The sequence below is a fragment of the Sminthopsis crassicaudata genome, chromosome 2, assembly GCF_048593235.1.
Source record: "Sminthopsis crassicaudata isolate SCR6 chromosome 2, ASM4859323v1, whole genome shotgun sequence".
Lineage (NCBI taxonomy): Eukaryota > Metazoa > Chordata > Mammalia > Dasyuromorphia > Dasyuridae > Sminthopsis > Sminthopsis crassicaudata.
The window spans coordinates 81,276,000-81,299,639 of NC_133618.1; the positions used below are offsets into that span (position 1 = coordinate 81,276,000).

Sequence of the window (23,640 nt, forward strand, 5' to 3'; positions counted from 1 at the left end):
TTAGGCAATGCCATATTCACAGAAAGAAAGCTGATTCTTTCCTTTTGTTCCTTTGCCCCTTCAGATCAATGACAATTAGGTATCTCATGCAATGTCATTGACTCTTCTGCCCCCATTCACTACAGAAATCCACACTGGAAAAGACATTAAACTAGAAACAAGCTTTCTGAACATCCTTCAAAATGGTAAATGGCAGAGAAAATAGGATTGAAGATTTCATCACTATAATGCATTAACAATCTAGTTCAAACATTTCTGTGTTTTATATTTATATTCTTAAATAATACAGTGTGGAATAAAAATGGAAGTATTATATTTATCTAGCCCTGGTTCGCAAAAAATGCAAAGATGATTCATTTTTAAGTGATTTTTCTTCTTTACTTTTTTGCCATCAACTTGACTACCTTATTATATTGGTTTTGGATACTGTTTTTTTTTTTTTTAATAGAATATTTATTCAAAATAGAATATAAATTATTCATTACATCATGGTGTGATGATATGTGTAAGCAAAAGTTACCTTCTATCATTACCAGTAATGTTTTAAAAAATACTTGAAAATCTGAAAGACTCTTCACTCAACATATCTGTGTGCTCATCCAATCAAGTGGTATTTAGCTCAGGATTGACAAACTCAGGGTAGTCTTGTAAAATAAGCAGTTTATCCAGGGCATAAAATTTCATTTAAAATATCATGAAAATGGTAGTACTTACACAATTTCATCATTCTGGAATTCCAGCTCTCCACAGGTATCTTCAAAGTCCTCTCCTCCACCACGTGCAGTGCCTTCGATCGTCTTGTAGGGAACAATAACATTTCCTCTTGCTCCAGATGTTCTTAACACTTTGACCTCCATGATGCCAATGCTCTCACTCACATGTGTCACAGGTTCCTCAAAGGTAAAGATGCCTGCATGATCATCATCAAAAATGGTGACAGTGGCAGTATGGGGAGAGCTTAGGCAAGCATAGTTCACAATGTGATTGGCATCCAGGATTCCATCTTCAATTCTTTCTGATGACACTTTGATGTTGCTGAGGTGCACGAGGAAGTTCTCATCTTCTTCAAAAATATCATCATCAATGATACCCACGCGGATTTCCTTTTGAGTCTCTCCAGGTTTGAAGACCACGGTACCTTCAGTAAATTCATAATCAGAGCCTGCATTAGCTGTGCCATCTTCTGTTCGGAAGTCAACAGAAACAGTATTGGCCAAATCACCACCACTACGTATAATGGTGAGAGCCACCGTGCCGCAGTTCTCAAGACACTGATAAGTCCCCTGCTCAAAGAAGATCTTGCTGACTGGTTCATTTTCTGTTCCTTCAGTATTGACTTCATGCATGCTGACAGCTTTTCTGGCTTGGTCTGCAGCATGTCTCTTTAAAATATTGCCAGCCCCTGTCATTAGACGGGTAGCCTGGATACGATAGAACGCCCGACTCTTCTGCTGTTGACTTAGGACTTGATAGTTGGCTAATTCTATTAGCTGCTCAATTTCCTTTTCTGGGTGTTTCTGTTTCAACTCCTTCAGGATCCTGGCCATTTCTCTCCTAGCTTCTTCATCATCTTGGTCCCTCTCATCAACTTCCAGAACGAGAGCACCATCCAAGAAGTTATCGACATGAGAGCTGATCACTTTCCCATCCATTTCAATTTCAGTTTTGGCAATGGGCCTGTCTCCTTCATGTTCAATGATCATTCCCCTTTGCTTGCCAGCTCGATACCTCTTATAGACATATTTGTAAAACAGAAGCCTTCTGTCTGCAATCCAAGCAAACACAACACAGATGGGGAAGAAGAAGAAAGTAAGCAAACCTTCCCAGACTTCTACAACCCCTGGTGATATGACAGATAGAATCATGTAGAGCCAGGTATAGGCAAAGATGCTCCATGCAGCAGTCACGAAGAACACTCGCAAATGTTTAATCTTCCTTGTCTCTCCATCAGGAACCACATAGACGCAGAGAGCTATGATAATGAACATATTGAATGCAGCACTTCCAACAATGGTGCTAGGACCGAGATCTCCAGCAGTAAAGTTATGGCCACAAACTTCAATCACAGAAAGAAGGATCTCAGGTGCTGAGGAGCCCAAAGCCATTAATGTTAGGTTGGAAACAGTCTCATTCCAAATCCTCACTGTGGTCTTACAGGTCTCTCCATTGGGTTTTTTAATAGTTATTTCTTTTTCTTGGGATGTGATGACTTCTATTGAGGACATGAATCGGTCAGCAATGATGGATACCCCCAGGAACATGTAGACCATAGCCACAAAATACACTGTAGCTCTAGCAATTTTATCTCCAAAGGAAGGATCTTGGGGCTCCCAAATGGGTAAAATCACACCTTTCTTACAATAGTAAGAGCCAGTACATTCATTTGTCTCATTTCCAGTTCCTTCACCTTCAGTCTCAGCACTTATTTTGTCCAGATGGAAAAGCAAGAGAGCCACAGTGCTTAATAAATATCCCAGTGGAAGGGTCTGTGAATGACTTAATTTCATCATGGTTGTTGCTTGAACAAATTTCCAATTGTCCCAACCTATATACAGAAAAGCAGGAAGGGGGGAAAAGAGATCAGATCATTTCAGATAAGACAATATTATTTTTAAAAAGTTTTTTTTATTTTCAAAGTACAAGCAAAGATAGTTTTTTCCATATTCACCCTTGCAAAAAACTTTGTGGTTTTCAAATTTTTCTCCTTTTCCCCCCACCCTTTCCCCTAGACAGCAAGTAATCCAATATAGGTTCAACATGTGCAATTTTTCTCTACCTATTTCCACCTTTTTCATGCTGCACAAGAAAAATCAGATCAAAAAGGGAAAAAATGAGAAATTAAAAAGGAAGCAAACAACAACAAAAAAAGTAAAAATACTATGTTGTAATCCACATTCAGTTCCCACATTCTTCTTTCTTGATGCAGATGGCTCTCTCCATTCCAAGTTTATTGGAATTGGCCTGAATCACCTCAGATAACTTTTTTCTATCACTGATTAGTACACATTTAATAATCACAAACCTTCTGTTGAGTTATTCTTCTAGGAGTCAGGTATTAAATAGTCTTTTAAATTTTAAAGGATGAATTTTCATCCCAGGGCTTGCTGATTGCTCAAGAATTACAGAAATGAAAAGCACAATTATAGTATTGCCCCACTAAATGCATATTTATGCATATTAATAGATAATAAGAAAACTTTTGAAGCTTAAATAATTTCCCTAGTTGATGCAAGTGAATCTGTTCCTTCCTTCCTTAGTTTTTGAGTTAGCATCTCATTGTTCAGCAACTTTAGCTAAAACTCTCTCATCTAAATTGTAGCTTTGAAATGTATACATTTGGGGAAAAGAAGAATATGTGAACACAAAACCTGATGGGAATAATAAATTAGGATTCTACTTTGTACTGTGTATTATGTAAAAAATATACAAAACACATCATTGATGGTCTAATTTTACTTGAAATTCAGTAAAACATGTCACTCTGTGATTAAAACAACTCCTTTCTTTAAAAACAAGTAAACAGTGAAACAAAAGCTTCCTTTAAAACAAAGATTGATGTAATATATTTCAAAAACTTAAATATAATATTCAAAATATACTTTGAATAAGTACATGTTTCCTCCTTATTGTTAGCAAACATTGGTGCCATGACAGATTAGCATCTTCATTCTTTCCCTTTATAGCCAACTATATATACAAATTAAATTTTAAAATGAAGAATCTTTAATAAATCAATGAAAAGAAAGGAAAATGATCAGTTGTCCCCAAGTCTGGTTGTGGTATAGCATAGGGGGGCTAACCAACTGTGAAATTATCATTATGAACCATAAAATGTTATGTTTATGTACCAGTGTCATACTTTTTCCATGGTCATTCTGAAACACATGAGACAAAAAGACAAAGACTAAGGAGAGGAGGGGAAGAGGGGGGGGGGGAGAGAGAGAGAGAGAGAGAGAGAGAGAGAGAGAGAGAGAGAGAGAGAGAGAGAGAGAGAGAGAGAGAGAGAGAGAGAGAGAGAGAGAGAGAGAGAGAGAGAGAGAGAGAGAGAGAGAGAGAGAGAGAGAGAGAGAGAGAGAGAGAGAGAGAGAGAGAGAGAGAGAGAGAGAAAGAGAGATGAAGACACAGACACAGACACAGAGACACAGAGAAATGATTCAGTGGTAATAATTACAATCTAATCTAATCCATATGTGTGACTTAGAGATAGGAGTGACAAAATAAATATACATTGAAAACAGTGTTATGGAAATCAAACCATTTAAAGATAGAAAGACTGAAAAATCAACTCAAACCACAGTTATGTGGGTAAACACCACTTTACCATGCCATTCAAAATTTCATGTTAGAACCATAAAACCATCCCACTGAGCTTTTGCTTGGAGGCCTTAGGTGAAGAAAAGCCTAGAAGACAAAGCTTGATAGATCAACATCATGGAGGGAGATTTTCCTACAGCAGAATAACTCATAGTATGATGGACTCAATAACAAGTTATATAACCCAACTACGACCCAGTTGCAGTCCCTATTTCAGATCAAACACTATTTCAATTTTGCAGAATATGAAATGGAACTGGAGGAGTTTTCTTGATATTTTGGTTTGATCAAAATACAACTTTCCTTTCACTTGTTCCATCAGGTCTCAGACAAGCATATTATCCCTACTCCATATTTGAATCCTCCAGAACATTTGTGGAAAAACTTCCTCAAGACTATCATATTCCAAACAAATGCATTCAATGGCCTCATCTCAGTTGACAGAATGCTAAGATATTCTGGAGCTCTCTTAGGAAATCATATTTTAATCTAGTCATGATAGAGGATTCATTACTTTTTAGCACTTTTCCCATATATTTTAAAAAATACCATTAAAGTTCTGAAATCCAACGTAGACTGGATAAGAGAACCATTCCCAGCTAAAAAGTAGAGTTTCCAAAATAATTTAAATGTATTAGGAGATTCACTTGAAGCTCAAAGGAACTGAGACACTTATTAAGTATGATGAGAGGACAAAGTTCAGATAGCTCTGTGTAGATTATAAAATAGATCTTGTTAAACATACACACACACACACACACACACACACACACACATATACAATGTGAAACCTCAAGTTTGTAATGTTTGAAGATGAAAAAAGGAAGTATGTACTGTTAAGAATAGCACCCAATATGTTTTCAACTTTATAATAAGAAAAATGATCAATAGTGATGTCTTCACTTTTTTCAAGTCCATAGGAATTCATCCATCCAACCATCCATTCATTTATTCATACATTCAGGATGTACTAATTGCCTACTGAATATAAAGCAGGGTAGATTTAGAGAATACAGAAACAAAAAGGAAATAATGGAAGACATAGCTTTTATATTGTTATCTTTGGCACTAGAGCAGAGTCTGGAGTCTGGCACATAGGAGCTGAATGGTAAAGATAGGCTAGTTAAAATCTATCACCACTGCTAGAAAAGCAACTAAAAACACATTGTACCACAGCAATATTTATACTCTTAAATTAGAAAAAAATTAAAGCTGAAGAACACTTTTAGAGATTTCTAATTCAAATGCCACATTTAATAAAATTCCTTTTTGTTTCTGTATCCTCAAAATCTACTATCCTACTTGATACATAGTAGCAAGTCACTATTTTCTGAGTGGATGGATGAATTCTTATGGACAGCAACTTGAAAGGAGTAAAAACTAACCAATCTCAAGAACAGTATAAAATGATAACAGCAGTGTCAAGATAAACAATTACTGAAGACTCAAGAATTGTAATCAGTTTAATGACTGACAACAACTTTAGGGGACCAGTGATGAAAGTATCTCTTGAGAAAAAGATGAGGCACTTAAGACAGAACGAGATATACATTTGAAATATCAAATGTGGGAATCTGTTCTGTTTGACTATGTATATTTGTTACAAAGATTTTGTTTTTCTTTTCCTACTGTTGAATTAAGAAGGTTGGAAGGAGAAAAATAAATATTCTTTAATTTTAAAAAGAAATTTAAAAAAGAAACTACCACTTGGCATTATTTTTTAAATATTAAAAAAATAGTAATTTGAAAAAGGAAAAAAAAATAAAAGTAAATGCCCCAGAGTATTTATGGTCTCTTCTGAAGCTTGTAGGGGATTCTTGGGGAATGCCAGCCCTTTGAATAGTCATTTTAGAATGAGATAGGGTAAAAAGTGATGGAAAAATAAAGTCTCTGCCTCTTTCTCAAATTAAACCAATGGAAGGATATCATTTGTAGATTTATTGCAAACTTGGCCTTCAACCAGGAAGTCACAGAATGAATAATTCTATTTCACAATGTAGGCTCATGAGTTACTAAAAACAATTACTATTGTTTTTTGTTTGTTTGTTTGTTTGTTTTTTGTTTTTTTGTTTTTTTCCCTGAGGCTGGGGTTAAGTTACTTGTCCAGGGTCACACAGCTAGGCGTGTTAAGTGTCTGAGACAGATTTGAACTCTGGTCTTCCTGAATTCAAGACTGGTGCTCTATCCATTGTGCTGCCTAGCTGCCCCCAACAATTACTATTGTAAAATTAATTATTAACAACTAAATAACATCCCTATTTGATGCCTATTTTATGTCAGTGCAATCTAAAAGATTCATATTGTAAACTTGCATCACCCTCATCTAGCACTTCATAAAGGGGTACCATTGCTCACAAACTGACTAAATAAAGATAGGTCAGTCAAAATCCATCACTACTGGGAGGAAAACAACTCAAAGCATTCTACTACAACAATATTTGGACTCATAAATTATAAAATTTTAAAACAGAATAATACTTTAAAGATTGTCTCATCAAATACCACATTATATTAATAGATAAGTAAACTGAGGACCAGGCAAGTGAAACGATTCATCCAGGATTTACATAGATGGTTAGTGATCATGCTCTGTTTCTCCCAATCCAATGCATCCTTTCTACTACCTCCCCTGATTTGGGGACCTAATTTATCTAATTTTCTTTTTGTGCTAAATTTTTAAAAGCAGTCTTGACAGAAACAGAGAAAACTACTGAAAAGTACTATATACCCAAATATTAAGATAACAGGTGGCCTGCATTTCCAGGATGGAGGGACTTATGGGGTGAGGAGGAGAGAAGACCATCATTCCCTCATTCAAAACATGCCTATAAAACTTGCACTAAATACCCATTCAAAAAAGACTTCAAAGAGCACCATAATTGTATATGGTTATCACTTCTAAAATCACTGGGCCTCAAAAATTGGCACTTTCAGTTTCTATGCCAAATGCCTCCTATCAAGTATCATGTTAAACGCATAGGTTCAGGATACTCCCAATTCTCTTTATAAACACATATTTTTGTGAAAATTGAACAAGAAATATTAGAATGGAATGGCTGAGTATATTTTGGCATGCTGCTTCTTTTTCTTTACACCCATTGTTTGACTTTGATTGGTCCTGATTGGTTTCTCTCCATCCTAAGCCATGTGTCAATGCTGATTTCTACAATTGCTAAAATGAACTCTTTGCTAGAATGAAGCATTAGTGTGGTCAGTTGACTTTAAATGACAATGCTGGGCAGCTAGGTGGTACAATGGATAGAATGCCAGGTCTGGAGTGAGGAAGATCTGAATTCAAATATGACCTTAGAAATTTACTAGCTATGTGACTCTGGGCAAATCACTTATCCCTGTTTGTCAGTTTTCTCATCTATAAAATGAGCTGAAGAAGAAACAGCAAATCATTTTGTTATCTTTGTCAAGAAAATCCCAAGTGGGGCCATGGAGAAATGATTCAACAACATGGTACATCCTTGGCCAAGGGTATTAAATACAGATGTTAAATCCAATCAAAATCAATTTAGCAAACATTTAGAAATATAAGACAATGCTGGGCATGCAAAAAATAACATCTCTGTTATAATATAAGAGCTCAAAAGAGCAAAATGGTATTAATAAAGGATAGTGAAAAGATATCAAGTTCTAACTGATGTCTGTGCTAATGAGCTAAGTTCCTCTATATTAGGGATTATTTAACTGGTTTTTTTTTCCTAGATCTTTTGGCAAGCTGGTGAAGCCCATATAATCCCTTATCAAAAACATTATTTTAAATGCAAAAAATAAAATATAGAATTACAATGAATATTGATATGCAATTATCAAAACAAAGTTCACACTCCACAGAAAGAAGCAATAAACTACTTCAGGACTATAGCCAGATGGATAGTGGGATTCTTCCATAAGCTAAATGTCTTGGGGCTATGTTGCCAGATATCAGGTGCCAGGTGCCATTCTTGCTTTTTGAGCAAACAGGTCTGCCTAACAACATCAGAGCAGATGGCAAGATGGCTAAATCCAGGAACAAAAAAGCACAGTGGTAAAACATTTGCTTTACTACAAAGAATGACCTTATCTAACAAGAGAGCAATAAATATGATTGATCAGGGGTATCCTCAGCATAGTACCTGGTAAAGAGAATTAATGCTAAAGTTAGAAAGCCTGGGTTCATTGCCATCTTTGATGTTTAGTACCTTTTCTGTTTAGAACCTATTGTTCTTTCCCTAAATGAGAGGAAAGACACCTAATATTGATTTTATTAACAATTTATAAAAGACTAAAATATTTTATTCTGTATGATAGATCATAGAGAAAACTTGCTGGACCAGTAAAGGTCATCTTTTGAAAACATAAATCTATCCAACTATGAATGAACAAAAAGTAAACTAAAAACACAATGACCTGCTAATCTTTTGCTTTTTCTGAATTCAGTTGGAGATTCTCCTTCTATTCTTCTTAGATCAACTGTGGAATGCCAACCTAACAAGCACTCATCTAGTACCTTCTATAAGAAATCACACCATTGAAGAAAGATGTCCTTCTCAAATGAAAAATACTCTGCTATTGGAGAAGTATTATATCTTGGGCTCTACCAAGTACTTTATCTTGACTGACAATTAATCCAATGTGTTTTCTTCAGTTAAAGAATTTTTTCTTTATTTTTTCCTACTCTTTTATTCATCAATGTAAAACCTCAAAAAATTACTTATATTAATCATGCTTCAGAGAATGTGATCTCTTTAGAGGATCAGATATTGAAATCTGACATCAGTCCAAGGTTCAGTAATAATTTCAGGGCCATTCTATTTGGCCAGGGTTATCATAAAGGAAGCTCAGATATGAGAAAATGAGAGTGAGGGATGGAAGGAGGAAGAGAGACAGAGATACAGAGAAAGAGATAGAGAGATAAAGTGACAATTAGAGACAGGGAAACAGACTCAAGAGACAAAAAGAGATACAAAGATAGAGACAGAACTAGACAAGAGACTCAGAGATAGAGATAAAAACAATTAAGAGCAATGTTGTCAAATAATAATCTTCAAGAATCAAAACAATACAATCTATTTTCAAGACTAAAAACAGTTGGAAACTCACAAATTCTCATTGTTAGCCACAAACTTCCTGTGAAATGTTAGTACTGTTTCTTCAAACTTACAAATGGAAAAAACAAGGAAGCAGGAATGCAGAAGTAACTCATGAAGAAGAATCACAGCCAGAATTTTAGTCTTTCTCTGACTTCCAAGACTACTGGAACACCGTACATTTCCTAGTTGGGATGACAGTCAAGGGAGTCATTGCCATGTATAAACTCTTGGCAAAGCATATCCATTCAGATAATCATAACAAAGGGATGTGTGTGTGTGTGTATGTGTGTGTACATATATTTGTATCTTTTATACACATATGCACATACACATACATATATATATATAGATAGATAGATAGATAGATATTTATCTATCTATCTATCTATCTATCTATCTATCTATCTATATATATATATGTTTTATTGCCTGGGTTATTTTTCATCTTTGTAGAGAAGAGAAAGGGATTTATATTATGCCAACTATGTGCCAAGTGCTATATCAGATACTTTACAAATATTTCCTTTGGTCCTTTCTCAACAATTCTGCAAGTTATTATTCATATTTTACAATTGAGTAAACAACATTAAGAGACCTTCCCAATGTCTAGTTAGGAAGTAGTGTCAGAGACTGGATTTGAACTAATACATTCCTTACTCTAGGCTCAGTATTCTATCCATTGTGCCCCCAGCTGCCTCATATTTATAAAACTGGAAGTAGCCAAAATGATCTTAATTTCTGAGACCATGGTATATTATTATTTATGGGTATTTGAATTGCAGAAAACTTGTGGAGGAGGTCCTTAATTTTTCCCCCCATACTCAGAGTTCCTTAGAAAACTATGTAAATAATGGCACAAATTAGGTCCTTTAGATTTAAATTGGAAGAAATTATCTAATATAGCCTCTTTTTTTATAAAAAGGAAATTGAGGTCCAGAGAGAATAAGTTGACTTTCCCAACATCACACAGATAAGTAAGAGGTAGTCTTTCTGGATCCAAACTTAAGCCCCATCTAGGTATATCCAGATCCCTTTCTATTGCATCATACTAGCTCCCAATGTTTGGGACAATAACTTGACCACTCTACAGTAGGAGAAGTTTTTCCATTGTTGGCTTTATACATCTTTGGATAGAATATTGCCAAAATTTTGCAATTTGAGGGTTACTGAAAAATTCTCCTACACAAAAATACTTCTCTCAGTCTATTACTAATGCTTAAATATTTCAGCTTCATTGATTTATTTCTTTTGGTTTAAGCATTATCTTCTTTTAGTATTCCTTTTAATATTTAAATGCCCATTTTCCCAAGAGAGGATAAAACACTAAGTCTCTTAACAACTTAAAACAAATTTATCTCCCAGATTGGTTTTCTTCCCTTAAGAGGCAGGGCCCTAGGCAACCTAAAAAACACTAAAGAGAAGTGAAGGAGATTTCACCAAATGTCTAATTTTGCCCAGGACAATTCCTTGTTCCCATAAGCAGAAATATCATATAAGCTTTGGAGAAGACTATTTACCACACTAGTTTCTATACTGACTAAAATTTTTTTTCTCAAAATCTGTATTAAATAAAACAAGAATACAATCTACAGTTATATTTTTTGATAAAAATGGGATAGAAAACTTCATGAAGATCAGGCAAGCTAGAATGATGAAAGAGTAAGTCTTTATTTTTCCTGAATATTAAAATTTTTTCACAGTAAAATTTTCTTTGTACAGTTATTTTGTTTTCATTTAAATATAATCAATGTAAAAACTTCATATATATACATATTTAGAAAACGTGTATTTAAATAAATCTAAGTATTCATTTATATAGCTATGTGAAGTTTCTTTATCAACAAATATAGTAACATTGCTAAAAATCTTAACTGAATCAAGCTATCAAAACTTATAAACTAAATGTGAATAAGTATTTTGTCAGTTCAAATACCCATTAATATGGTTGGTTCATTGGAAGGAAATGACACCATATATGTATATACATATAATTTATATATAAATTTGTATACACATGCACATATCTACATATGTATACATTCATATGTATGTATATTTATTCATATTATATATATAAATATATACATATATATTCCTTTTATAGAAATTTCATTTTAGAAATATGATCTATATTGAGGCTGGCCTATACTTGAACAAGCCTGGTATCTGGAACCCATGAGAGGTTTCTAGAATATCAGAAAATTTGTGAATTAGAAGAGAACTTTGAGGGACTTCAGACAAAAGACATATAGAAAAATGGCAAAGCCAGAGTTTGTAATATACTTTTTAATCTTATGCTCCACTATGCTAAATATTTTTTCCCCTGTTTCCTAGCTTTGGATAAGTAGAAAGCATGTAGATTAAAATGAATATATCTTTTTTAAAAAGTTTATTGGGGAGAGAAAAACACAATATTCTAGCCTTTTGTAATATTCATGAGGCATCTCCTAGAAATAATGAGACAACAATTATTTCCACTCTATCTTATCTAGTGTAAGATTATTCCTATTTTTTGTTTTCACATTTTAGTCTTTTGGAAACACAAATTTTAACACCAATTCACTCTCATGCTGAATGACAAGTATCTAATGATTGTTTTTATCTTCTTTTAAATTTGCTAACATCCAAAATAAATACTGGACAGATGAGCATAGGGACAGGCATTGCAGGGGCTACTTTCCATTGCATCATAAAATGGGGAGTTTTTCACTAGAAAAAAAACTTATTAAGTGGGTTTGCAAGCTTCTCAAGTTTCTCAAGTGAAAAAAAAATGGAAATGCTCTCCAAAGAAGGAAAAAGTAGATAGAAGAAAAGTGATTTTATACACATACACACACACACACACACACACACACACACACACACACACACACACACACACATGCCCAGTAAAGTTTGAGCACACTGAGTTCAGAAAAACTCACTGTTTTTCTGTGTCATGATCTCCAGGAGTTCTTGTCCCTGAGAAGGTATCTTTGATCAAAAGTGTCATAGCTCTTTTCAAACTGAATTCCTATATCCTGTATAATAATCAAATGCTAGCATTGAAAGGAACATTCATAATCTTCTATCTATTCCAATTCTTTTATCGTATGAGGAGAAAACTTAGGCCCAGAAAGATTAACAATAGGTGACACAGTAGATGGAAAGCTAGGCCTGAAGTTAGGAAGATACATCAGTTTAAATATAGTCTCAGAAGCGTTCTAGTTGTGTGACTCTGTCTGGGTAAGTCAATTATACTATTTGCTCTAATTCTTCATACACAAAGGAAAGTATTAACATGGATCTAATCATAGAAATTATCTTTTTGGTACCAAAATAAAATTAGAATCCAAATAGGTAGCCGTGGTTGAAGGGAATGATTAAGCAAACTGTGGCATATAAATGTAATGGAAAATTATTATATCTGACAAAACAGGGGAAGATTTGTTTGAACTAATGCAGAGAAAGATAAACAGATCCAAGAGGCAATATTCAGAATTACCCTAATAATATAAAGAAAAAGAAAACTAAAAGAAATCAGAATTTATATCAAGGTAATGACTAATCATGACTCTAAAGGAATGATGATGAAACATACCTTTCTCCTCTTGTTAGAAAATTGATTGATAAAGGCTCATAGATATTAAGTTGGAAGGGATGTCAGAGGTAATCTAGTTCAAAATCTTTATTTTCATAGATGTAAAAACTCACATCCAGAGAGGTTTTTTAGCCTGTCCCCAATAACAGACATGGTTCTTAGAAGAATCAATATTGAAACCTATATTATCTAATTGAAAACTTAGTACTTTCTTCACTTTACCCTATAAATGAAGAATGAGGCATCCATTTTAAGACATGAAGGAATGAATGAAAAAAGGTATTTATTAGGTACTTACTATATACAAAGCATAGGGTCGACATATTTTATTTCTGCTTTCTTATGTACTGTTATGAGGAATGATTTTATTTTGGGAGAAAGTGGTTTTGAGAAACGAGACTGATGTAAAAATACTTTTTAAAAAAGCATCAGTCAAAACCATAATTAAATTAAGCTATGAAATATGTCATAAAACATGACTTATTATTTCTAAAGGCCTTTACATCTTTATAGTAAAATTCACATGATAGTAATAGGATCAGAGATCTAGAAATAATAGAAGAAACTATTGGATGTCATCGAGTCTAACCCAACTGAGGCCAAAAAGACATCAATTGACTTGCTGAAAGTCATAGAATTATCGCTGGCAGAGCTGGTATCTGAATTCAGTTCAAAACTCTTTTGCTGTATCCCACACTGTGGGTCAAAAAAGAGCTTATTTTTTCCATAGATCACCACATTCTTGTTGCTTGTCTTCAGGCACCTAGTAACTTAAGTTTCTTAGCTAATACAAAGTATAATTTTTGTACTTTCTGTGTAGTGCTCTCTTTCCTCACTTTTGATAGCTAAAAATACATCCTAGGTTAGGCAATGTGACTGTCAAACAAGTTTCATGTTTCCTTTTGTAATTCCCCTTAAAATCTCTGACATCTATCAAAATTCCAACTAAGAGGCCAAAAATGTAAGGACTTTTTTTTTCCTTGCTTTTTGTTTCGAACTTGTGATTCATCAATGTATGAAACCATCTGTGTGGAAACTCCCTCCATTAATATAGATTGTAGATTGACAAGACATTTGTAACTTACATTCTTAGAGAATTTCCTGGGGCACTGAATAGCTAAATGAATGGATGGATAAGTAGAAGAAGAGATGGATGAGTGGAAGACATGCCATTTATTAAATGCTTATTATACAAAGAGAATACAAATAGAAAAAGTGAGCCAAAACTTGACCTTAAGAATGATATACTCTAAAATATTATCAGAAGAAAACAATACTTTTAGTGGAATTGTGGCTAGAAGGGGTATTTTGGAAATCATAAGGATGGTGAATACACACATAGGGAAATTGATTGATAAATCCCTTTTAAGAATGGTATTATTTATGCTTATTTTCAGAGCTAGAGATAGAAAGGAAGTGTGTGTGTGTGTGTGTGTGTGTGTGTGTGTGTGTGTGTGTGTGTGTGTGAGAGAGAGAGAGAGAGAGAGAGAGAGAGAGAGAGAGAGAGAGAGAGAGAGAGAGAGAGAGATTTGACAGAGAGAGACAGAGAGACAGAGAGAGGAAAGAGGAAGGGCTGGAGAGGGGGGGAAAGAGAGATGGGGGTGGAGATGGAATACATGGGAACTATCCAGGAGTGGATTAAATATTTTGGAAAATTACTCACTAATCAAAAGTCCCAAAATGGGAACTGGAATTCTGGGTCAGAGATAGATACTGGAGTCCAGAAGAATGGCAGAAAGATGACCAGAAATTTGCTCATAGTTACTGAGCTAGTTTGTGTTAGGATTTGAACTCCCATTCATGATGACTTTATTCACTACATCCCACAGCTTCTTAAGCTGTCTGCCAAGGTAGTTTTTACCCTCTGGAAATTCAATCTAATCAGATAAACTCTTAAAACCACCCAGGAGTTAGAATGGAGAGATATCAAGTCTGGATGCTTTCTTACTATATAGGAAGGATATCAAACAAAACAAAAACAACAAAAAAGAAGCAAAATAATAGCTGAAGACCGAAAGGATAGGGGTGGGTTTAAAGTTATTAAAATCCTAGAGGCTCTATTGTTTAAACCCAGTATTTTATAGATAACGAAACTGAAGCTGAAAGATGTTAACTGATTTTACCACTGTTGCACAGCCAGTAAAATAGAGATGGGATTTTAATTTCTTGAGCCAAAGAATAGCCAGATGTCATGAAGAAAAAAGAGAAAATTATCTCTTCCTCCAACTATTAATCACTACTCAGGTATTTCACATAACCTGATATATAATTAATGATCAGTTTTTATTAATGAAATGATTTTAAAATATTTTATTTTAATTTTTTGCACTTTTTTTAAAATTTGAAAATATTTAGACACCAATGAAGCATTTATTTTTTTACATTCTCCCTCTCTGATGCAATTTACATTAGAAGAAATGACAAGATTAACCTTTTTTGTGATTCCTATGCTAACTTCACACAAGATGTGAAACTATTTCCAAAGATACTCAGCTTTAGAGGACTCCACCTGGTGTGGAAGACTAGCAACTGAAGATGTAGGGAGGCAAGTGGTGGGGTGAAAGGGAAGGGGAATTGCTGTGATTTGCGTTCCCATATGAAGTCTCATAACTGAATGTAGGGATCCCGAAAATATGATTTGTTAACAGTAAATGTTTGATTTGTATACCAACTTTACATACCTATATGCCCGGGGTCACATAAAAATATTGTGGACAAAAAGGAGTTGTGAGTGGAAAAGATTTTTAAATCCTGATTAGAGGAGAACCTCAAGACTATGCATTTAATCTAAGCTCATATATCTTAGCATAAGCAGGGAAAAAAGAAAGAAGGTAAGAACTGCCCCCTTACTACTAAAGGGCTCTTTAACAATTCATTCCTTTATATGGAAGCAATTTATTCTTTTTTTCTTTCCTTTTTCTTTTTTTAAAGCATTAATTTTCTTTTTTTTCTCATCTTCCTACTGGAAAAAAAAATCCATGTAATATGCTTAGGCAACCAAAACAAATTCCCACTTTTGACTTATTCAGAAATGTTGTCTCATTCTGTATGTTAATCTCTGTCAAAAGAGGAATAGCATTCTCCACCAACACTCTTCTGCAATGTTTAATCATTGCATTGATCAGATTTCTTAAGTATTTCAAAGTTGATAGATTTTACAATGTTGTTGTTGCTATAGTAGTAAAAAGTGTTCTGCTAGTTCAGCTTATTTCAATCTATATCAGTTCACTAAAGTCTTCCCAAATTTTTTTTGAAAACACTCTTTTCATCATTTTTTTGTACATGACAATATTCTATTGCACTTTTGTAACATAAATTGTTCACCTATTCCTCAACTGATGGGCACTCCTTAACTTCCAGGATGCTATTTTATTTATTTTTTTGGCCACATTTTTGTACATATAGGGCCTTTTATTCTGTCTTTGATCTCCCTGGAATACAGGGCTAGGAGTATTTTTTTTTTTCATGTCCACTTTGACTAGATTTTGTCTACATTGAAATATTGAGCAGGATGGTTTAGGGAAAAGCTATACACAGTAAGATTTAGTTTAGATAGAGTCTTTCTTTTCTTAGGATGCCCTGAATCACTACAGATTAAGATTAAATCAGATTGGAAAGAACCAATATGTTATTGTTGGGGGAAGGAGTTCCCTGTCATGATCAAATATGTAAAACTAGTAGTCAGAAAGATGAAACTTTGTCAACTGCCTTATGTGTTATCCATTTAACTGCATATCATGTTCTGACATTTAGGAAGCACAATGCATTATATTCAACCAGGAAATTACTTTTGTGCTACAGATAAATCATCTAAAATGCAATTAAATTAAAGAGACACACACACAGAGAAAGACACAGAGATAGAGAGTTGCAGACAGACAGACCGTTTGAAGGTCTTATGGGTGTCATAAAGCAGAATGATTTCTCAACTATGGAAAAAAATGCTGATTTTTTCATGGAACTCCCACTTATCCTTGTGCTCTTTTTTTGTGTTCTTGTCCTCTTGACACCCATATAAATGGATGTTACAATTTAATGTATACTTACAATTAAGTGCCCTGACAATTCTCTCCTCCCTTACTGATTAGAACTTCCCTTCTCTTCTGTCCCAGTCTCTTCCAAAATGCTCCACCTGAGACCTTATTAACTGAGAAGTATATAGACCTTTCCTTTCTCTTTCATCCCCCCTAGAGATTAATTGTCATGACTTCCATTTCTTTGTGACTTTCAGTCAATCAATCAAGTATTTATTGCCTATATAGTAGAAGTTGAAGATAGAGACAAAAATAAAAAATTTCTACTCTAAAAAATCTTATATCATGTACATATAGAAGAACAGAGAAAAAATATGTTAATCATTAGGAAGGAAAGTAGAAATAGGCATGTAGAACTGGGGAGAATCAGGGAAAATATTGCTTCTTGCAACATGACAACAAAGTAACCACCTAAACAAATCCATGTTGGAATGGATATTTGGAATTTGGGGAATTAGGTTTATTAATAGATATTAATGGGTTAATAAGATGTACTTAGGAAAAATATCATGTTGGCTTTACAATTAATTAGGAATATATGAGTTGAAGTCCTACTTCTGACATATCTCAGCTATGTGATCATGTAAAAAGTCATTTCATCTTAAGTGTATAGATCATCTATTGCTGAACAAAGTTTCCATACCTCAAACTGCCTATCCTGATAAAACCCCTTACCCTTCCAAAAACAAACAAAAAAGAGATTAATATATTTCTATCTCCCTCCAAAAGACTTCCCAATTTCAGACATGACAGATCTATGAGAGATATATTCTGAAATGAGAATTCTTATTGCCCCTTAAATCATTTTATGTAGTCACCTCTTACTCTACTGATGCATAGAACCAGACCAGATAACAATGATTTTCCTTCCAAACCATTTCTGGAGAGGGAGAGAGAGAGCGCTCCAAACACAGATGTTTAGTTTGTCTGAAGTTTGAGAGGCAAAGATACTACAGTGATCCCTACTGACATTATCTCTAGGCTGAATAGATGTAAAAGAAATCTTAACATGGGCACATGTGAGATAATCACCAAAGAAGGGATATTTTAAAAGCATGTCACACAGAAACAGTCACAGTAACAGTAAGAAAATCTCCAAATTCTGTTATATTTAAAATTGTGTCTTCTATATAATGGATTCAATCAATATCCTTGAGTAAAAGAAATACTAATTATAAATACATTATTGGCATCTATACCTCCCCTCCCCCCATTTTTATAAAAATATTTTTGAAGTTCAACATGAATAAAATATACCAATTTGAAGTGTCAAAACATTTTTTGCAGTGTATGAATGAGGGCATATTCTTTTCATAAAACAGATGAAAGGGTTTTGGGGGGGTGGAGAGAGGGTTATTTTAAAGAGTATCACACAGCAACTGCCACAGAGCTCCAAGTAGATATTCACAACACTGCAATTTCCTCATTCAGCAACAGGGCAGAGAACTACTCCAAGAATCCACTGGCTTTTTTACCTCCTAATATTTGTCATTTACTACCAAAAGTATCAAATGTTATAAAGGATCAGATTTGGGGAGGTGGAGATTATTGGAGAAATTTTTTACCACAAGAGGGAGCAAGAGAGTTTGGTCAGGTAGCAAGATAACTGATGAAGATAAAGCAGATGTCATAGTAGGGGGAGGATTTGATAATTAGTTAGGATGGTGAATAGATGATATTTGCCATTGAAAGAAAAAAAATAGGGTCTGGGGAAAACTGTAGGGGGGTGTATGTGTGAGGAGATTAAAATCTAAGCAAAAAGAAGGGAGTCATATTTTAATATAAAACTAAATGTACTATCAATTATCCATAATGAAATGTACACGGCTTAAAAAATATATTCTTTTTTGCTTATATGTGACTTGCATTAATTCAAATATGGTCTCTCTTCCATTTGAGTCTTCAATAATACAACATTATGAAGGCACTCTACTTTCTCTTGAAATGAGATTTTCTTCTTACCTGAATTTATCCCCCGCTACCCCAGTAAGGAGACATTCTTAATAAAAAGCTGTTTTTACCCAGTTGAAAAAAGGAGAATGAACTTGCTTGGGAGCTGAGTCTGTACTGTTACATCTACAGAGCCAAATTAGGTACTGTTTAATGGAATTAATAATAGTATTAATGCCACGTGCTTTAGAAATAAATTACAGCTTAATTGGATCTGCAATGTTTTTCTTATCATTTATTATGTCAAAGAAACAGATTAACTACCAAGAGGGAAGGACACATGAGTTTGTTTTGCAAGATAAATAAAAGTCTATTTTTGTCTGATAGAAAACATGTTAAATATAGCTTGTTAAATGCTAAAGCTCTTTGGAAGACATTACTTTTTCCTCCATCCTCCCCCAAAACAACAACAACAACAACTTTTAAGCTTGAGAAATCAATTAATAAAACTCCAGCAAATTGTTCTTTGTCATTATTAACCATACCTCTCTTCTTTCTAGTTTTTATTTGAAAGTAAAGATTTGTCATTATTATGCTTTCCAATCTTTAGTGGCAACAGAGTATATAATTACTCTTTTCCCTTCTGATTTTTTTTATTTAAAAAAAAATTAAAGGTAAGCCTTCATATTCCTAAAAATTCCTACAGAGGGTTTGCCTTTCCATCTATCCTAAGCTTTCCGGATAGCACAGCTAGAAGCAGCCTTATTGTCATGGACCCTGTATTATGTGTTTCATTCTCCAGTGTGGTTCTCTTCATGTGTACAAGGTTCACACAGCTCATCAACGAATGAAGGCTTATCACTGTCCCACCTTTCCTTCCTCCCATAGGAATTAATTGCTCTATTTCTTATGAAAGACACACACACACAAAAAAAAAAAAAAAAAAAAAAAAACAAAAAACCCTCTTAAAAAAGGTTAAGGCTTCCTTCATCCTCATATTGAAGAGGTTAATTCTTAGCTAAAAATGACTCTGAGCTAAAAGAACCAATTTTTTCCAAACAGAATTTACAAATTCCATTTTTCTCTCTTTCATTAAATAGGTTTTCTCCCACCCTGTCACTCTTGAAGTCAACCAAAGCCTTAGCTATTTCTTCCTTCCTCCCACTGCCACACACATCTAACCCACAAATTGAGTAAGACAGCCAACCCAGAGAGCTGGATCCAAGTGCCACAGGATTTGAAAGGGGAACTTAAACCCAATCACCCTTGTTCTGGCTCTGTTTTCATATCTTAAATGAATGAGAAACTCAGCCAGATTTTCCTTCCTCTTTCCCTGAATTGCTGCTGCTGCAGTAGTAGCTCCCTGAAGTAGTCTCTGTGTGTATGTGTTTGCAGTCTGAAATAAGAGTGTGTGTCGTTGGGTGTGTAATGGGGGAGAGTAGGAATCAAGAGCTATTGCTTTCTGAAAACCCTAAAGTCTCTCATCTTACCAAGGAAAATCTTCACAGAGAGAAATACAATGCAAAATTGTGCATTTTAAATGGCCTGCATCCAAGTTAACTTTCGAAAACCCTGCCCTTGTAACATTTTAAAATTATTTTGGATTTATCCAAGAAATGCATCCCATGGGATTTAATTAGAATGTGCACCTGCAGGATTTCATCTCTTCATAAGGATGCTTTTAGTGGCTTCAACAGGTCTTAAGTTTAAAGAGGGAAAAAAAGGTTCTTTCTTTATCACCCCCTTCCCATCTCTCTCTCTCTGTCTCTCTTTCTGTTTCTCTGTCTCTCTGTCTTCCTTCTCTCTCTCTCTCTCTCTCTCTCTCTCTCTCTCTCTCTCTCTCTCTCTCTCTCTCTCTCTCTCTCTCTCTTCTGTCTTACTTTACCCCTCCTTTCTCCCCCTATCCCCCTTTCCTCCCTCCCCCAAATTTGTACTGTTACATCATTCACAACCACTACTGGCTAACTGAAAAAAAAGGACTAGTGTGTGTGTGTCTAAATTTCCAATTTCTCTTTATCCCCAAGTCAACCAGTGACACCTTTGTGGAGAGGGAAATATGAATAGGCTATTCCAAGCCATTCATCAAAGGGCTAGCAGCATTCAGAAGAGAGGAAATGTAAGAAAATGCATAGAAGCAGCAGCTTGGTTTCTCAGTCCACCCTCCCTGCAATAAAAATCTCCCAGTTCCTCCTTTCAGAGATAAAAACCTTTACCAAGAAGTAAGTCCTCTTATCACAGAATCCATCCAGTACCATTTCCCTCTCAGCTCACTATGTCCAGTGAGAGATCATGTGTACACAGCTCAGCTTGTAAAGTTCCCTTCTATTCTCCTGGGGGAAGATATTCTCTGTCTCTCTGTCTCTGTCTCTGTCTCTGTCTCTGTCTCTCTCTCTCTCTCCTCCCCCCTCCCTTTCTCTCTGTTTGTGTGTTTAATCCCCAACCTACATCATGGCATAATGCATAACGGCCAAGAACCCTTCGGTCTGCTTTCCTGCAATGTTTCTTTGCTTCCCATCTTTTTTGACTCCTGCCACACCTCCAGCCTTTCTACCATCATCTCCCCCTTCCCCCGCCCCGCAGCTACCCCCGCCCCAGAAATACTGGAGCCTAGCTTCCGTTTAACATAGGGTGCTGGGAAGCTCAGAGGTGGAGGGAGACCCCCAGGGGAGAGGGGGAAAGCTGAGGGTGCGGAAGACCGCATAGACACTTTGATTTTGCACCTCCCCTGCATTAAGGGTGGGCTCACTCCCTCGCCTAGCTCTGGCTCGCCTGAGCTTAGCCACAAATTCGCAGGATGCTGCATCTTTCCTGCTCCTTCTCATTTGCAGCCAGCACTGACAGAAAGACACAAGACAGACAGAAGAATCGCACATACATACACCCAAGATACACACGCCCCGGCGTTACTATCTGAGAAACCCAGGAGAGTCACCACAATTTCAAATGTTCTGCCGTATAAAATACTAGCAATAATAAGAATGATGATGAGGCATGGGGGGGGGGGGGGTGCTGAGGCAAAGGGAATAAAAATGCAATAATAACGGGAATATATGACAAAATAAAAGACAATTCCTACCAGGATTCCCTTCTGGCTGCCTCCCCACCGTGAGATCCTACCTGCTTTTGGGGGGGTGTGATTGCTTTTTTTTTCCTTCCAGGGTGCGTTTCTCCGCGCTAGTAGGAAACACGCCTCGCTCCCTCCTTTAAATAGATCCCGATCAGGAAGAGATAGCCTTGATCATGTTTGTTGGGGAAACACAAAGCCCAGACACCCCAATAAGACTCCCATGCACAGAGGGCTAGAGCAGCGGCAGCAGAGGCGAACCGCGGCAGCGACAGCAGCGGCAAATCCCAGTGTGCTGGAGGAGAGGAAATACACACGCGAGCGCGCGCGCACGCACACACACAGACACACAGGAACTCACACTCACACGCGCGCACATACACACTCACGCACACACAGGCGCTTCACTCATCCACAACCACTAGCACTCGCACTCGCATCCGTCCGCCGCGATCAGAGAAGGCGCAGCAGCAGCGGAAGCTCGCGGAGGAAGAAGTGCGAGCCGCTCTCTCCTCCGGTGCCCTTGAAGTTGTGCCTCATTCTCCGCTGCTCAGCTCACCGGGAAAAGGAGACGCCGAGCAGCCGAGGGAAGCCGGCGGAGCCCGGCGCCCGACTTCTCCCCGCCTCTACTATCTCCCTCCCTCCGCCTCATGCACACACCCCCAGCGCAGCCTCTCCTCCGGTTGGTCGGAGCGAGAGAGTGTGTGGAGTGCGCGGCCACTTGCGTGCCCTCCTCTTTCTCTTTCTCCCCTCGGGGCTGCCTCCTGTACAGAATATTTTCCGATATTTTAGGTTTTCCGATCCAGGGAACAGCCGCTCTCTCTCGCAGTGCATCATGGCTGGATGCCAGCCTTCTCATCAACAATTAGATCCTCCTCCTGCACTACTGATTACCAGCTACAAATCTACCCAACTTTTTTTTTTTTTTTTTTTTTTTTTTTAATCTACTTCTTCCTTCTAGAGAATCAACTGTACACCTTGACTCCACAACCCACTCCAGGCTGCCTTTTCCACTGAAACGACAGACCTAGTTTGCCTCCATATTCTTTGTTTCTCCTGGCTAAAGGAAAGGCTGGGCACGCAACATCCTTCACCGTAGCGACATGCATGCGAGGAGATCTGGAGATGGGACATGGATGCTGTCTGGCGCCCTCCCTTCTTTTCGCCACATGTGGGAGATGAACGCTGCATCCTGCCGGATGCTGACACCGTAGATATGTATGGGGTATTCCCCTAGCCAAGAGCTCCGAGAGAATCTCCTGGCTGCTATTTCCCTAGGAGAATGCAGCTCACCAGGGAATAAAGGCTGAGCCGCGGGAAAAAGGCAGGTTAGCTTTTAAAATTAGGAGGCAAAGGGAAGGGAAAGCTGAGCTTACCTACAGCCCAGCTGGGAACCAACGATTGAAGCTGGCTATGAACCGTGCACCTTGCCACGTTGATATAATCCTATTAAATAATTGCAATTCAAAATAATTAAAAAAAAAAAAAAAAAAGCTATGAGCCAGTTTTCTGGCCACCTCATTAATCTTTACAACACCTAGATGTGGTAATATGGAAGGACAAGCATTGTTTCCTGGTTTTCAAGACGGGAGGGGAGTAAAAATAGAGACGTATAGGAACTCTGGGAACCAGCGGCGAAAGTAGAGATGGAAACGTTAAGTTCGTTAACCCTTGAAG

The 23,640-nt window shown here is 36.4% G+C and overlaps 1 protein-coding gene across 13 annotated transcripts in view; it reads right to left on the reverse strand.

The window, feature by feature from the left end:
- The window catches only part of SLC8A1 (solute carrier family 8 member A1), a 378,210-nt gene extending 355,123 nt beyond the window's left edge, over positions 1 to 23,087 (reverse strand). For all 13 annotated transcript variants that reach the window (XM_074286671.1, XM_074286666.1, XM_074286669.1 and 10 more), the window contains exons 1-2: positions 22,991 to 23,087; positions 715 to 2,545 (exon numbers count right to left, since the gene is read on the reverse strand). In XM_074286671.1, the coding sequence (XP_074142772.1) occupies positions 715 to 2,545; positions 22,991 to 23,072 (1,913 nt within the window). In that variant the 5' untranslated portion in view covers positions 23,073 to 23,087. The remainder of the gene's footprint in view (positions 1 to 714; positions 2,546 to 22,990) is intronic.
- Between the last annotated feature and the right edge of the window lie 553 nt (positions 23,088 to 23,640).